The following is an 18,227-nucleotide window of genomic DNA, read 5'->3' as shown; positions in this document are numbered from 1 at the left end:
AGCGGCCAGATTGTGAAGAATCTCGTTTGCTAAATTAAGGGGTTTGGATTTTATCCAGCAGACTGTGGGGAGGCAAATAGGGGACATGCTGTGACCAGCTTTGTTTTGGGGATGGGAACTCTGGTGGCATTATATTAATAAAAGAAAACCGAAGTAGGGAAACTCTGACTGACAGGCGTCCAGTGAAAAGGCAGTCACAGTGATTCGACCAGAGTTGGCCAGGTCCTGAATGAACAGTGATCACGAAAGGCACATGAGGTTGGGGTTTAGAAACATAGCTAATAAGGGGACGTCTGTCATGTGTGGAGCCTGCTTGAAAGCAGATAAAGAAGAGGGGCAAGTTTAGACTGACACATAAAGGGCAGATACTCACCAGGTATTTCCTTAGTGTCTGATGCAGCGGGGCAGAGCCTGCTGTCATTTGCTATGAGTAGGTTGTAACTCTATGGAGTGTGTGCACACACACACACACACACGTGGATGCTTATGTGCATGTTTACATATTTGTGCTAAGTTGCTCAGTTGTGTCTGACTCTTTGCATCGCCGTAGACTGTAGCCCGCCAGGCTCTTCTGTCCATAGAATTCTCCAGACAAGAATACTGGAGTGGGTTGCCATTTGCTTCCTCGGGGGATCTTCCTGAAGATCTTCCCAGTGATTTAACCCTGGTTTCCTGCATGGCAGGCAGATTCTTTACTGTCTGAGCCGCCAGAGAAGCCCATGTATATATATAGGTGCTTCCCTGCTGGCTCAGATGGTAAAAGCATCTGCCTGCAATGTGGGAGACCCGGGTTCGATTCCTGGGTGGGGAAGATCCCTGGAGAAGGAAATGGCAACTCACTCCAGTATTCTTGCCTGGAAAACCCCATGGACAGAGGAGCCTGATAGGCTACAGTCCTTGGGGTCGCAAAGAGTCAGACATGACTAAGCGACTTCACTTCACTTCATACATTTAAAAGTGTTTGAGGTGTATGCCAAATACACATATATGTACTTTAAGTGTGTATGTGAATATTGTATACAATGTAAATAATATAGCATATTATATATATATGTAGTGTTTCATTCTCATTTAATTATACGTCATTTATGAATGGTTAGAGTCATTTTGCTCCACTTGTGAAGATTCAGAAACTCCTTTGGGGCTGCCTCGCACCTGTGGTTGTCTGTCTTTCCATCGCTAGTGGTTCACCATCAGTTTTGCTCCTGGTTAAGAGATGTTTGTAGGTTATGATTTTCAGAGATGCTTAATAGTTTTAGAAAATAGGTTCAGTCAATTAAGTTTTATTTCTTGGTTGTTTGGACCATGTCCCTCAGTATGGTAGTAGTGTGATTATACCAATATTATCTTCTAAAATTAGAGATTTATGTTTCAGTTCATGATTACTTAACTGAAAACATTAGATGATTTCATGTAAGCCAATTTTTTCTTTTATCCTGAAATTTATTACGTAACAGATGAAATGGGTGAACAAGAGTGATCTCCAGGTTTCTTCCTAATTGCAGGATTCTTTAATTGTACGGTTTACTTCTTAAATAACTGCCTCATTTTTAAAGTATAGTTTGTATATAATTCACATGAACATCCTCACTTGCAGTCCTGTAGAGTCCAGGATCTGGAACCTTGTGTGGAGAGAAGGCAGGTACGTTTGAGTTATGTTACAGTGTCAGGCTTCTGAATTTTGTGGAAAAGTAGATGGGTTCCTCTAGGAAAAGCAAAACTGCTGCTGAGTTGACTTGAAGAGTGTGAACTAGAGAGCAGAGAGAGCGGTAAACTTGGTGCGGGGAAGTCGCGCAGGGGAGGAAATGGGTGGGCCGGCGTTGGTGTTTCTGTGCAGTGTGACAGCTGCAGAGACGCAGAGCTGAGGCTCCCTCGCGTGTAGGCTCCTTGAGGGCAGGGGTCTGTCTCTCTGGCTCATCATCCTGTCCCCAGCACCAGTAGCCACGTCTGACACCTGTGTTATGTCCCCACGTCTAGTTGTGTGGTCTTGGGCAGTTGGCTGAACTTTGTTTCAGTTCCCCCACCTGTAAAGTGAATGGAAGCATGAGTACATGAAAGAAGCAAGCCAGTGAGAAACGTTAGAGCTGTTCGGCTGGCCAGCCGCGAGACAAGCAGAGCTTTCCCAGGGACTTGGGGTGCAGGGAGGTCAGGATGAATGTTTGGCAGTGAAACAGCAGGACACACCACCCTAAAGGAGGAGGCAAGAGTGACGTGTAAGATAACGTCTTACTATAAAAAAGCATTGAAAACCAAAGGGTACAACCGATCGCTGTCCTCTTTCATGATACAGGATTGCTGTTTCAACTGTCAAGGGGAGTGTTAGAGTTTTGCTGTAGTAAGAATGTAGTTGGAATAACCTTGCAGTTTTCAGGTCGCCAGCTGCTACCTTTCTTGGCCTAAACTTCTAAATGTGAATGTAAATTAAATGCATTTAAACAGATGGTCTCTTTATGCTTTCCACTAAACTTTTTTTCATTCCATGAGGAATTTATCGCTGCAGCAGTTTATTCTGTGCACCCGTAACTGTTTATAGCGCTTAGGTTTCTGAGTTAAATATTGATTCACTTAAAAATCAAATGAAGTCTCTAATCAATATTTCTTGCATTTTATGCATAAATAAATTCCTAGGGGACATAAACATGTCCCTCAATAATTCTTATAGAAGTTTAGTTGCAGGCAGAGGGACTTTTACAGGAGGAAAAAAAAAGGCTTTGGCTAAGAGACACAGAGCCCCGAGTAACAGGAGCAGCGACGGGTCAGGATGTGATCTCTACTTGTAAAGTGTGTGAATTAGAATCGTGCTATTTTCTGTTGTGGTCATCACACTCAATGGACCGTCTTCCTGTCGTCTCCTTGGAAATCTGATAATGTGTTTTTTTCCCTCCTCAAAATGCATGTTTACCGAATCACTTAAAACATGGCCTATTTGTATCAGGGGGCTGATTTCCTCTAATAAATATCTAGTTTAACTTTCAGAGCAAAGTGAGATTTCATATCACACAGGGAAGGAACTTGGGTTTCGCTTCCAACTAAGTATGCTTGCAGATCGAGGTGACGACTCGAAGAATTTTCATCAGCTCCCTCTGTGACATTTTGGAGCAACTGCTCTGTTGGTTTCCTGCAGACTCTGATGCCTGGGGAAAGTTTTTTATATTGCACCTCTATCATAGATGTTGAATTTTTCATTTAAAGGTCAGCTGTTCTTGTTTGTCTGTTCAAAGACTCCTTCTCTGCTATATAATTAGTATAAAATGTTTTCAGCCAGTATGTATTATTCAAAGCCTTATAATGATGGGGATTTTGAATCTTTGTATATCAAAAGCCAGGTTAAAATAATGGTTATTGTATTCTGGAGCCTGCCGTCACTGGTACCCTGGCTTTGCCATTTGGTAGTTGTCTGAAGTGAAAGTTGCTCAGTCCTGTCTGACTCTTTGCGACCCCATGGACTACACAGTCCATCTAATTCTCCAGGCCAGGACACTGGAGTGGGTATCTGTTTCCTTCTCCAGGGGATCTCTTCCCAACCCAAGGTTCGAAGCCAAGTCTCCTGCATTGCAGGCAGATTCTTTACCAGCTGAGCCACAGCGGAAGCCCAAGAACACTGGAGTGGGTAGCCTATCCCTTCTCTAGCGGATCTTCCCGACCCAGGAATCGAGCCAGGGCCTCCTGCACCGCAGGCGGATCCTTTACCAGCTGCGCTAGTTGTGTGGCCTCAGGCCAGTGGTGTAACTTGGCTGCAGAGTCCTGGTCTGTAAAGCGGGCATAATGATAATAGTACCTATTTCATAAGGTTGTTGTAGGATTAACCCTGAATGTATGAAGTGCTGAGAATATGCCCGGCCCAGAGCCAGCTTGCGTCATGTAAACACTTACTCCTCGCTGTTGTCAGTGACGGCCTAGCCCTTAGACTCATGGCCACAAAGGGAAGGTCCGGTTTCCTTTATACCGTGACTCGGTTCACTGTTAGCAGCCTTTGTTGTCGGATTTCTCTGATTTCACAGGCCCCAGGTCTTGTCTCTTTCACGTGGCTTCCATACATACTTATTTCACAGTTGTACTCTATAGGAAATAAATATCCCTGTGAGTTTCTTTTGTGTGTGTGTTAGTTTGTTGGGACTATATCAGTTTGGCATATTGTGAAATTATATGTGGATTTATATATTCCTGTGCCATTTAACAAAGATGATAAGGATTTTTTTTTCCTTCAACCTTTATTTGATAGCTTTTTTCCTTTATTTGGTACATTTCATTTTTGCTCAGTGACAGCAGTGTATTCCTTCAGTCTCAAGAATGTTGTGTCAGTGGGATCTTCTGACCCAAACACTGAATCTTCTTCCCCATTCCCTGGTTTCATGAAGAACTGTGGTGGTAGAGAAACAGCTGACAAATGTCTAAAGAGCGCTGTGGGGGGTCTAACCCAATTATGAACCTACAGCTACCTCGAATCTTAGGTAATTCTAATCAAAGTAATGTGATTATCTTTTCCCTTTAAGCTCAGAGTAAAACCTAAAAAGTAAGAAGATTCTCCTTCTTTCTTGGCTTATTTATCAATCTCATTTCTTTTTTTTTTTCAAATTGCCTTATAGTTGATTTATAATATTTTGCTTGTTTCAGGTGGACCGTATGGTTCGGTGTTTTTGTAGACTCTGCACCATTGGATCGCATTTCTTTACAGGCCTTCACTCTCCAAAGCAAACCTCTACAGCACATCATTTGCTTTCCTCCGTCTGCAAAGTTCTGGAAACGTTCTAGGGAATTGATTTGCTGTGACAGTCAGCACTGTGTTCAGAGGTGCAGACAGATCTCATCTAGAATGAAACTTGGCGTCTTTACCAGGTCCCGGGGGTCTCCTCAGCTCCAACCTGCTTCCTCTCTGACCTTATCCCCTGCTGCTCCGCTGTTTGATACAATCAGCTGAGCGCCCCGCTACTTGGTGCAGGTGCCGAGCCTGCCCCCCACCCCCCAGGACTCCTGGATGCCCCTCTCCCCGAGTGCACCCTCCTTGGCTCCCGTGTTCACGCGGGTCTTGGTGCCCTGTGGCCGCGTCAGAGTTTGTTCTCCACCTCCTGTGTAGGGTGGCCCCTCTGTCGCTCTCTCCCCCCTTACCCTGCTTTAGGTTCCTACACAGAACTTTCCTCTAGCTCAGACATAAACGTATGTTTTACTTGTTTACTGTTTGTCCTCTGCTCTGATGCATCAGCGTCACGAACACAGGGGCTTGTTCTGCATCCCTGTCCCTTGGTTGTTGCTGTTGAGTCATTCAGTTGTGTCTGCCTTTTTGCGGCCCCGTGGACTGCAGCACCTCAGGCTCCCCATCCTCCGTCAACTCCCAGAGCTTGCTCAACCTCAAGTCCACTGAGTCAGTGATGCCATCCAACCATCTCATCCTCTGTCATCCGCTTCTCCTCCCACCGTCAATCTTTCCCAGCATCAGGGTCTTTTCCAGTGAGTCGGCTCTTGGTATCAGGTGGCCAGAGTATTGGAGCTTCAGCATCAGTCCTTCCAATGAATATTCAGGGTTGATTTCCTTTAGGATGGACTGGTTGGATCTCCTTGCAGTCCAAGGGACTCTCAAAGAGTCTTCTCCAGCACCACAGTTTGAAGACATCAATTCTTCAGTGCTCAGCCTTCTTTACGGCCCCAACTCTCACATCCATATATGACTACTGGAAAAACCATAGCTTTGATTTGACGGACCTTTGTTGGCAAAGTGATGTCTCTGCTTTTTAATATGCTATCTAGGTTTGTCACAGCTTTTCTTCCAAGGAGCAAGAATCTTTTAATTTCATGGCTGCAGTCATTGTCCACACTGATTTTGGAGCCCAAGAAAATGAAGTCTGTTTCTGTTGCTTAGTAGAAATGTATGATGGCACATGGCAGGTACTCAAAAACTTTGTTGAATTAAGTGACTAAATTATTATAATATTTCCAATTTCACAGTTACCTACTGTGCATTAAATCTTTCCGAGATTATCTTTAGATAGATTTTGAAGGTGGGTCTGAATTATTGTCTAGGTAAAGTGTTCTGTTAATCATCTGTATGGAAAAAAACAATTCTTAACCATTTCTAAAGATATGAAGTGTTAGAATTGATCTGATCTAAGAATAAAGAAGTTAGTTCTCTCTGAGACCATGTTCACAGATCATATAGCATGTATTTCTCAAAGATGAGGAAACTGGGGTCTGCTGCTGTGTGCGGGGGTGTGTGTGTATTTGTGTTGTGGGTGTGCCAGTTACACAGCCTCAGCGGCAGTGCCCTGTCTGTGAGGTAGTTCATTGTTACTACCTTGTACAACATTGTTATTACCTTGTACCATATGACTTCTTAATTTCCTAGTAAATTTATTTTTTCTTGTTTTTTTTTTTTTTTTCCACTTACTGCCTCACCCACAAGCATGTGCTGTGATTGTATATTCTCTGCTTTCTTAAGTCACATAGTTGTTACACGGTGCTGGGTGGACATGGATGATCTTGTGATACATTTCTGCCTTCTTTGGAAATCTCCGCTTGGATGTCTCCGCGTTGACAGAATCAGTACTTGCAAGAGCAAATTCCTCGAAGTTCTACCTAAACCTGGCACTTTTGTTGCATTTCTTTAAGCACTTCATCTGGTTGCTTAGGCCAGAACCTGTGCATTGGTGGGGGAAGTATTTCACCCCTCCCTGTGGCCGATCCCTTGCATCTGGGAGGTTGTCGAATATTGCAGAGCTTCCTTCTTTCCTGGAGGGTCTCGATTAGCTGATGTGACCCTCTTACCAAATGTTGGCTTTCGCAGAAAGTTTCTGACTTTGCTTCTTGTTGCAGAAATCGTCCTCTAAGAAACCAGTCAGATTCATCAGATGACACTGTGTCTTATTAGCGAGCAACTCATGACTTCCCTTAGGGATGACCATCAAGGGCGTAGGGGGAAAGTCTGTAGTATTTAATACTGTGCTTTGGACTCTGGTGTGCCCAGTAAATTAGCTTAATGTTGTTATAATTCCTCGTTTTGAGAATGCATTTTCCCTCCTGTTGCACAGTTAATTATTTTCTCAACAATGAAAAAGAATACTTTCCTTTTAAAAACAGTTTTCAATGAGCTGTTTTAAAAAGCCATCTCTCTGCAGATGTAGAAATCGAGTAAATTAAGTGCCTTTCACAGCTCTGTGAGTGCTTTTAGCCCATCAGGTGACACTGAAGCTTTTAAAGTTGCCTCATTCACAGCCAGGGAGCACAAGCAAGCTAAGAATTGACACCACTGAGATCAACCCCATTTTCATTTCCCTCTGGTTCAGATATATAAGAGAAGTCAGTGTGGTCTGAAATTGTTAAAGAGAAGCATCTGAATGCCTCCTAGTGGTATACTGTGTGGGCTAATTAAGAAATTTAAAAATAATATTTTAGATAAATATTTTAAATTATTAAAACTTGTAAATGCAAACTACTAAAACCCTGTGATGATAACATTCCAAATGGAACAAATACATTTTTTGCTATATAAAAATAAATTCAAAATCTTAACCAGAAAAAATATAATACATATGATGAAGATGACTGTACTTTTAATCAATATTTTTATGTTTTTGGTTCAGATTAGATTATTGTAACTGACTTTTTAAAAAATTTAGTGGAACTATTTTGCACTTAAATATAGACAAATGCTGCTACTAAGATTGAATTGCTTTGTTTACATTGATCCCTTCAATTTGATTACCATATAAACTTTAATTTCTTTGTATGATAAAATAGAAATTTTGTGGTGCATTTTCAGATGCTTTTATTTTTAAATTCCATTTTTCAAGTCAAATGAAAACTTTTATTCATTCAGTGTCTTGAAAATGCAGACTATAGTAAAACTTTAAAATGAGGAAGAATGCTGATTTAAATATTTCTTTAAATGCTAAAAAAAAAATAGGTCTCAAGACTTACAGAAACATAATTTAAAACGTAAACAAAGTCACAGGGAAGGAATTCTGATGAGGGTCAGTGAGGGTGCGGTGGGGAAGCAATATCCCTTTGTTAAGCATTAAAAAAATATTTAATTAACTGCTTGCCAAAACAAAACAATTAAAATGGCAATTACCTTTAAAATAGCATCAGTGTATTTGCAGCTGTTGTGGTATAAAGCTAGGAAGCACGATGTTAATCTGAAAGGAGCAGTTTAAATATGAAATTATGATGTCCTTGGCTTCCTGTGGTACAGCTGTCGAGCTCGGGCAGCGCGCTGGTCAATGGTGACATTCTCCGTGTCAGCGAGCAGCGTCTCCTGATACCATCACCCGCGGTTCACACGTCGCGGCATCTCCAACTGTCGAACGCTGGGTCCCCCGGCGCTGCCGCAGCTTCCAGGCTCCCCCGCCTGGCTCACGTTTCATTCTTTGGCAATTTGCCCTAATGATATCCCTGCGGAGCCCCCGGCCTCGCCTCCCCCCCGGACCGCATCCCGGCGCATTCATCCGAGCGAGCCCAGCACGGGCAGCACACGTCGTAATTTCCCACAGTTCCTCCTAAGCCGCTGGCCTGGTGTTTCGGGTTTACTTAGGTTCTTAGTTTTGACCCCACACAGTCTATGTCAGGAAGCTATAGCCGTCCGTGTAAGATGCCCAAGAAGCTACTTTGCTGCTTATCCATTTTTCAGGACGGCTTCTGAAACATGAGACTCTCTCTTTTTTTTTTTTTTCCACAAGCAGAATTGATCAAGATAATACGATTCAAGATCATAGATGGCTTTATGAGCATGGTCTGTCTTTGATAACTTGAGCGTGTCTCTCCGTGTGGAGGGTCAGTGGCCACTCACTGTTGTTTCCCTTTTACACTTTCCAGTTAACCGCCTGTCTCCACGGCTCCGTGGCCCTGCTGTACCCGATGTACTGGCAGCACATTTACATCCCGGTGCTCCCCCCACACCTGCTGGACTACTGCTGGTAAGTTGGCCCTGCCGGCTCCCGGGGGCCCAGACTTGAGGACTGCGAGACGCCGCCTCATCTGCAGATTGAGCAAGCTTCGAGGGCTTACTCGTGTATGTGTATGAATGAGACCTCTCAAACCCGACGCGGAGATCAGCAATAAGTATTAAAAGGGGTTTTATGAAGGGCAGAGTGCTTCTTTCCAAAGGTAGCAAGAATCTATTCTTGGCAAACATGAAGTTCTTTAGATTTCCTTGAGTTTGTTCCACAGTCATTGAGATAATTAAATGCGCAGATAGAAGCTGACCCAGTCTTAACAGGTGTGGTTAGGAACATTTTGCAGAAGTTGTAGTATCAGTCAGAGAGCCCGTGTCCCAGGAGTCAGAATTTGTCTGCAGAGTCTTTGAGAATCCGGGCTGTCTCTGTCGGGGCACATGTTCATCCCCTCCACCCCGAAGCATGCTTTCCCACACACACTTACCCCAGTAGCACACCTGGTACCAGGTACCCGTGGAGGGCTTGCCTCGAATGCAGGGTCTCCCTGAGTTCCTGGTGGTGAAGTCAAAGCCTCAGCCTTGGGCCACCGTGAAAAGCAGTGTTGACATGTGTGGGAGTAATTCTGAAACACTTGTTGGCATCAGAAACACCCGCTGGTGATCTCACAGTCTGAATTCCACTGGGCCTCCAGAATTGCCCCTGTCCTACTCCCTGGAGGCTGATGGAGAATTAGACCCTCACACAGCAGCCCTGTGGTCTTCCTTGGGACTTGGGGCAATCATCTTCTGCAGGCAAAGCTCATGAGACGTCAGATGAAAGTTTTTACTCTGAACCATCCATGTGCACATGGCTTCCCTGCTGGCTCAGGTGGTAAAAAATCTGCCTGCCAACCAAGAGACACAGGTTTGTCCCTGGGTTGGGAAGATCCCCTGGAGAAGGAAGTGGCAACCCACTCCAGTATTCTTGCCTGGGAAATCCCAGGATAGAGGAACCTGCTGGGCTATATAATCCATGGGGTCGCAAAAGAGTCGGACACGACTGAGTGACTAAAACAACAAGAGTCCCCATATGTGCACACACACACGCACAGAAAGGCAATGATTTTGACCATGATATATTTGTTTTTATCACAACCAATGTTACTTAAAAAAACAGCTCTTTTAGAAATGAAGTAGTTATTTTATTTTCTGATTTCATGAAAAGCGCATCAACTTGACGTGTTTAAGGGTTGAAGTGATCTGAGTTCATACAGTGAGATTTTCTGTCAAGTTTTTATGACCAGGCCTCTTCCGAACAAATGATTTTAATGACAGTACGTATATTTGACGGTATGTCAATTAAACCCACCTATTGTGGGCTTCCCCAGCGTGGTGATGTTACTAGTATTGATGATGCCGTGAAGTGAGTTTCCAGTGACTTCCCACTGCCATCCTGCCCTTTGGGTGCTGGGAGGCAGAAACAGTTTGGAAGGAGACTGTAGGTATGTGGTTTAATTCTACTGAAAAGCATCACACACACATCTGAGAGTATAGCTGGCTTTAGAAATAGCTGTCTTGGTACTCACTTTAGAGCCTTCTTCTCTCACCAGCGTACTTAGAATAGACCAGCATCCTTGAAGTCAGGAACCATGATTCTTTCACATCAACATGTGCAGTAGATCTTTGCACATAGTATTCAGCAATTAAAACTTACTTATTTTCAATAATTTTGACAAAAGTATTAGAAAATGCATTGCTACATGATTTTAAAAAATCTATGCCTAAGGGGAGAGTCCCTTGGACTGCAAGGAGATCCAACCAGTCCATCCTAAAGGAGATCAGTTCTGGGTGTTCATTGGAAGGACTGATCTTGAAGCTGAAACTCCCGTATTTTGGACACCTGATATGAAGAGCTGACTCATTTGAAAAGACGGTGTTTCTGGGAAAGATTGAGGGCAGGAGGATAAGGCGACGACAGAGGATGAGATGGTTGGATGGCCTCACTGACTCGATGGACATGGGTTTGGGTAGACTCCGGGAGTTGGTGATAGACAGGGAGGCCTGGTGTGCTGCAGTCCACGGGGTTGCAAAGAGTCAGACACGACTGAGCAACTGAAGTGAACTGAGTGGTTCAAGAACTAACGCTTCTAATTGTGAGGTTTAAAATTACATTTTGTCATATATAATATTAGTGCTATTTTAATTTTTCTGTAGAAAATGTTCTGAAATCTTAGGAGGTAAAATCCCTTTAAGTTCCGTTCTCTGTAATGATGACACGTTTAAGACCTGCTGAAATGCTGTGTTTAGAAATGATCACTAACTCTCTCCAGAGGTGTCTTCCTGATGCTTTCTAACTCTGCCCACATGTCCTTCTTTTTCGGCTGCTTCCCCTGAAATGAAGGAAGCTTGTTTCGTATCTAAGTCTTAGTCATTTCTGACCTCTGAAATAGCCCCTTTAGGACAGGTGCTAACAGCCTGCATGCTAGGCACTTTCCTGGTCCAGAGAGCAGAGCCATGGTATCAAGCAAGAAGTTATCTGAGAGTTCCTAAACCTTAAGGTCACCGTGACGGACTCCACTTCTAACATAGGAAGTGGGTTTTTTTCCAGAATAGCTGTCTAAGGCTCCAGCTCTCTTTCCTTGTCAGAAAGTCCCGCAGACTGAACTAAGAAAATGGTTTTCTTCTCTCTGCATCTTTGCCACTGATCCTAGCGTCACACTGATGTGTGTGCAAAAGGGAGAAAAACTTGAGATGGTGCCTTCAGTCTCATATTTTTTGAATAAAGAAATTTTTATATCCCACTCCAAAAATGGCACTAGGAAGATGTGATGGGGTAGTTGTGTATTTGCCAACTCTTGAAGGTGGTTGGACTTGCCCAGTCCCGAGGCAGTCCTGGCCCCTGGAAGCGGTGTCTGTGGTGTGGGCTAGACTCAGAGGGCCGCGATGCCATCTTGTGACCGTGGGTGAATAGCGCATCTGGGTCGACTGACGGAGGCTTGCTCGTTGGTCAGCTCATTCCTGCATTAATCCACCCCTTTGTGGACCTGACATTTAGTAAATGTGTGTTTGCCAAGCCGTGAGTATGCAGCGTAACGAATAGGACTTAGTTTCCACCCCCTGGGGTCCCCGGATAGGAAGGCCTTCCCATGTTCGTGCACAGTGCACACGCAGAGCCCAGAGGAGTACCGCGATGCCGCACAGGCTCATCGGAGAACCCTGGTCGGAGCGCCCGGGAGAAGGGCCCACCGTCTGCTAGGGTGGGAAACGACACCATCTGTGTTTCCCCTTCTTCTGCCAGTGTAAGGGGGAAATGGGGAGCTTCTGTGTAACGGGTATACAGTTCAGTTATTCAGCATGATTAAATCCTAGAGATTTGCATAACATTGTGCCTTTACTTACCAGTTACTCTATTGTAGACCTAGGAATTTGCATGGTAGGTATTGATACACAGAACAGAACAGAACACGAAAAGAGTGCTTTAATGTAGGAGGCCTAGAGTCATGTTGCCACGTGGCCTAACCTGAGTCCTGAAACACCCCCGAGGCACTGTGAGGCCAGTACCAGCATGATTGTTCATTTCTGTGATAATGGTTGAGTCACTGTTTTTATGTTCTCTATCTATCTGATTCTTCTTCTTCTTCTTTTTTTTTTTTTTGAAAAGAGCAGATTTAGCTTCTAAGAGAATAGTTTGGTTTTTTTTTTTTTTTTAATGGAAAATTATTTTGTTTAGACTACCCTAGGTTAATAGAGTACTGCTGTTATAGTCTACCCATGGGTGGCCTCCATAAGAAAAACCTAAAAAGGAAAAAAAGCTACTGCAAAGTAATTATTTTTTATTTTTCAGTAAAGATTAATTGCTACCAAAAAGAGGCTGCAGTCATAATAGAGCCTTCTGTATCCTGTCTTTGCAAAATCATTCCATTGACAGAAAAATCTAGGATAGTTTTACACATAGATGATAAAACGTCTGTGTTGCCAAGGATCTTTCCCTGACTTATTAGTGCCCTAATCTAATTAGGAGATTTCAGCTGGGGCAGCAGAATTACCTTTCATGAGATTTGGCTGACTTAATATTAGTATGTAGGCAATCCAGTTTTCATGAGGATGAAATAACTATTGAGTTTAATCTGTATTCTGAAAAACACCATAATTATTTTAGGAAGGTGTGCTCTAGATTAATAATGTTTGCAGCCCAACATGTGTGTATTCTGGATTTCAGAAGTTAGTGAGATAAAACTATATAGAGATACCCAGTGATCCCATAGAAAAAAGTGTCAGTTACTTTATGGGTAGAATTTTGTATTGGATTTTTATTCTGACTTAACAGTTTCTGTAAATATGTTTATGCTTCAAGAGATAACTAGCTTTCATGAGGCTTTAAAAGTGTTATCTAAGGTGTATTTGATAGGACTTCAGTTGGTTAGCTATTACTTTTGTTACTGATTTTTTAAAATCTGATGTATCCTGCCCTTCAACATAAGTAAAATAGATATAACATTTATTATGTTAAACTGTGCTTTGAGATCTGAGATTCCATGGTCTTCCTGTGTTATGAACCTTGTGGTCAGGTTTCCTAACCTGGAGTGAATTGGAAAATTGTGCAGTAACTTTAATTTGTACAATTTTGTGAAAGTTGCCTGAACCCAGTCATGGGAGCCAGAGTAGTTAGAGGCACACATTTTCTATCTTCCGTGGAGTCCCAGAAGGAATCCCAGGGGTGAGAACTTGGATGGGGAACCAACTAGCTTTCTTTTATTTAAACAAAAGTTCAACAGTCCACATTTATTCCTTCTCTCTCCTTTTGAAGGCAGAAAATCTGTTGGGTCTTCAGGATATCAAGGCCTATAAACAGTTCTCGACTTTCAGTCAAATGAAATATCCAGAATATCAGATCAATTCCAGATGGCCCATTGCATAGAAGTTAAAAAAAAAAGAAAAAAGAAGGAACAGAGTTACTGAAGACAAAGACAACTGGGAATTAAAGTCTAGGACAATATGACCAGGCTAATGAGGAGTTAAATAAGAATTGGAGCCGTTCTTACTTTTTGTGAATTCTGGATGTGTGGATGTTAGTGGCAAGCTATTCATGAACAAATTAGGAACTCTTTGAGGTTACTCTGAAAACTATGGGTCTGCCAAGGTGCCAGTTTTGTCTGGTTCTCAGTAGCAAAGTGGACATGCCAGACTTCGGCCAGCTCAGTTCTAATAATGACAGGAATGTTGGGAATATTATGCAGATCCTTGGGAAAAAAATATGATCTGTTTTCATTAACAGAAAAGGTTTGCATTAAGTATCACATAGAGATATATATAAAAGAAATGCCAAAATGTTTTATTTTAAAATAGCTACTAGCTTGCATATCTTCTATCACATTTATAGACACTTGTTCGTTTTCATGTTTCCTTGTTAAATAATAATTTCATTTTGAAACGTCGAGTTGAATAGTTTCCTCGCTGTCTTTCTTGAGAAATATTTCTGAAATTACTAGTGAGGCTTGGCTTTGTGTGTTGTGAGCTTCATTTAATGTCTGTATCCTCTGCTGGGATGCCAGCCCCACGAGGCGTGTGCTCTGCCTGTCCTGTTACTGTGCCCTCATCCCTTTGCCAGGCGGTGGCACCTGGGTCTGCTGCACATACTGCACTGAAGTAATTAACATCACTCTGAAACTTATTAGACAATTTAAAATTTATTAAAATGATAACTTTAGTATCATTATAAGTTAAATTTTGTTCATTTAATATTATTACTAAATATAATTTTATATGACAGTTGAAAGTGGGATACAGAAGAATGTATGGAGTTTAAATAAAAGGCACAGGACGTGAGTGGAAAGATAGCAGAGAAATAGGATGGTGAGACTGGTGGTGGAGGAGATTATTTATCTTTGCATCCTCAGTTCCCATACTGTACCTGGCACACAGTAGTTCTCAGTAAACACATTGTGACTGACTCAAATTTTGATGGTATATTATGTGTGAAACCATGAATATATATTGATAAAATCATGTAAGAATCTAATTAAATAAAAAATTATATAAATAAGTGTGAATAAATTCAATGATTCTTCAAGATATATTTGATAGGAAGTATATGGAAAAGATTCATCTTAGACGATGGGAAACCCTAATATTCTCCTTATATTAAAAAAGGTTTTTAAACATTATAACTCTTGATTTAATTATAATTCTGTGATTTTATATACGTCAACCTTAATTTGAATATATCAGTGGCCTCAGATTAAATTCGAGTTTTCTGAATGGAGTAATTTTAACTATCTATGATGTGCTATGTTAGAACCACCCACTTATCAATGTATTTTCTAAAGCATTCTGAATTACTGTGTCGTTGTTTCAGTTTTAATGAACTCTGTGAACATATACGTGTGTATTTTTAATTTAGTGCCCCCATGCCGTACCTGATTGGAATACACTCCAGCCTCCTAGAGGTGAGTATCTTTCAGACATGAGATCAATTAATTCGTAAAAGTAATAGTTAAAACAGTTGTGTTCTGAGAGAATATCAGTTGAATAGTTCAAGGAAGTAACTAGCTGCATATTTAGAGTATATGTACGTGATGGTTTTCCAAAAGGTGATATTGAAATAATTGTATTTAATCAGTACGCACAGGGCTATCTTCAGGGGCCTGAGACCCCCCGAAAGTAGGTTCTGTTTGGTTGCGGTCATGTGTTAAGTTTTAAATACTAAAAACTTAGTATTTGAACCATTTTCTTGATGATGCTTGAGATATTTTATATCTGTTTCTCTTTCAGAAGATGTATTTCTATATTTTAAAAGCAGAAATTTTTGTAATTATGAATCATAAAGGGTAAATTTTTATTTTGCGAACTTCACTATAATCCATTGTATCAAAATTTTATTAAAAATGTATTTTAATACACTAATCATGAACTTTTAAATTAGAATATAGCTTTTCAAAAATTTTAATTTTCAGTCCTGTTGGGACTTAAAATGTAGGTTTTTTTTTTTTTTTAACTGTCATCTCAGTGACTTTTGTCATTTATTATCACTGTAATGGAAAACCTTGAACTTTAAACACCTCAAACTTGAAATCAGTGAGATTTCCAGAGAGGACATCTTATAAGATTAGTTTCTAAAAAGTAAACAGAAGGCTTGGGTTAGTTGCCTGGCATCATTATGCCAGCTGATTTGTTCAAATGAATTTCTTCTTTGGCTGGTTGTCCATATTGTACTTTAACCCAGTTTCTGATAAGCAAACTTAGTGAGTTAGATTTGGTTTAATGATTAGTCATTATCGCTGTATCAATCCTCACTTTGCTGATCAAGGAAGATCCTGGGGATTATTTTTAAAACTCCTGAGCATCTTTTGTGGCGAGAGTATGCTTTAACCATTAATAAAGAATACATCTTAATGAATTATAGTGGGTTTAGTTTCTTTTTAATTTTGAAGCCTGGATTGCATAGCATAATAACTCTGTATTTTGTTTATTTTTAGAATGCTTCTTAAAGGCCAAGGTACTTGCAGTGAAAACAAATTATATAAGATAAAACATAAATAAGTAGGTATTTAATCTACTAGTAGAGTGTAGAATATATGACTGGCATTTTATTCATCAGTAGTTTGATTTCTTGCAAAAATCTAACCATGGTTGGTTGGCATGATTTTTTTTTTTAAGTCATCAAATTTGATTTTGATGTTAGTGCACATATCTCTTTATTTAACATACCTAACAGAACACATAGTTTTTATAATACATTTATTTATGCAGATGAAAAATATTTGAAGTGGTTGACTGTACCTGTTTTATTATTTTGCATAATGATTCTATATCAACTTTTAAAAAAGCTTTTCCAGAATACTACAGAAGGTAGTACATACTTTAAATATTCAATAAAATTTATCACATGTTTATTGGACACCTGTAGAGAAAATCATTACCTTTTTAAAGAAGCAAATTTAAGAAGTTTTTACTCCTTAGAGTATTGTCTTGGACAAGCAGTCCTTTCTGCCTTTCAAATGGCTCTTATCGTGAAGTGAGACTGCGTGAAGCCACAGTTAGATCAGCTGGAATCTCTGCTCCTTTTATACTCTGAACTTATTAAGCTATCTTTATTTGGCTTTATTTGGTTTATTTGGCTGAATAGTGAATGAGAAACTATAACAGGAACTTCAGGAATGTCTCTAAACCAGTTGGGTACCATTTAGTAACTTTCTTCTTAGTCTTTTACCAGGAGATAGACATCCTGTATCAGAATTCCATTCTTATCATGACATTATTAGGCAGATTTATTTTTAGCTAAAATTTGAACCTTTAGTCGTGCTTTTAAAATTTTATTTAAGTGGTATTATAATCGAAATACAAATATATTTACACATTTTACATAAGGAACAGGACTGGATAATTTTTCGCATTTTGTTTGGCTGCAAATATGACTGATTTTTTTGTTGTTGTTGGGGAAGTGTTGAAATATCCTCTTCCCTCTCCGTCAAGAAGGTTTCAACACTTTTTATCAGTTTTACAAAGACTTTTAAACCTAATTGTTCAAAGATATGAACTTAATGTCTTTCTAAACCTTTTAAAAATTATTTTTGTGTGGTTATAAGTAAAAGCTGGCTAGGAATCTTTTTAAAATGTTTAAGTTTGCTTCTGAAATGAAGGGTAAGGGCATTTTGTTCCCCCTGAAAACTAGACTTTAGGGATAAAGTCCAGGCAGACTAAGGCCTGTTAGTGTGATCGGGAGTAAGTCTGCAGAGGCCCCCAGTGCAGAGCTTCCATCACTGAGTGATCCTGGACAGTGCTGACCCAGTCCCACAGCATCACTTGGTGGCTGCCACCATGTCCCTTCCTGGCATCTGTGTGCAGGTGCCCAGGTGCCCAGGTGTGCTGGCCTCACCTGGGAGGAGGGTGACGGGTGGGGGATGCCAGCAGACTGGGTGGCTCAGCATCTTGTGTTGTCCTCAAGATGACTTTCAGTCCATGGCCTAATAGTATCTTTTTATTTTTGAGGGATAAAAAGCATATTCTGTTTCCACACTTTCTTACTCTTTCCCCATCAAAATAAGTTCATGAATTTTGTGAGACAGGAAAGTATGGGACAGAGGAAGAGGTGCCGTTTCACAGGCCGTCTGACCTCTTATTCTACTTTAGGAAAAAATAGCTAAAGCTAGGTTTGGAGGGAAATAAAAGAAAATACATTAATCTGAATTTTTAAAAAACAGATTTAAATTGCATACCATTTCCACCCCCTTGTTGGGTTATGTAGAATTGTTCTCACTTTAGGGAGGCTTGGTGTATTGATTTATTGAGATGAACGCATTTTCCATTCTTATCGAGTGTTCCCTATAACAGATTTTAATGTTCAGCTATTATCAGACTTGTTTAATCT

The 18,227-nt window shown here is 40.9% G+C and overlaps 1 protein-coding gene across 13 annotated transcripts in view; it reads left to right on the top strand.

Moving 5' to 3' along the window:
- DENND1B (DENN domain containing 1B) overlaps positions 1-18,227 on the top strand; it is a 271,609-nt gene that overhangs the window by 157,894 nt on the left and 95,488 nt on the right. For all 13 annotated transcript variants that reach the window (XM_060396762.1, XM_042229295.1, XM_042229292.1 and 10 more), the window contains 2 exons: positions 8,803-8,903; positions 15,261-15,306. In XM_060396762.1, the coding sequence (XP_060252745.1) occupies positions 8,803-8,903; positions 15,261-15,306 (147 nt within the window). The remainder of the gene's footprint in view (positions 1-8,802; positions 8,904-15,260; positions 15,307-18,227) is intronic.

Source organism: Ovis aries, chromosome 12, assembly GCF_016772045.2.
Source record: "Ovis aries strain OAR_USU_Benz2616 breed Rambouillet chromosome 12, ARS-UI_Ramb_v3.0, whole genome shotgun sequence".
Classification (NCBI taxonomy): Eukaryota; Metazoa; Chordata; class Mammalia; order Artiodactyla; family Bovidae; genus Ovis; species Ovis aries.
Note: the sequence above shows the minus strand (reverse complement) of the source record. Positions and strands in the feature narration are given on the sequence as shown.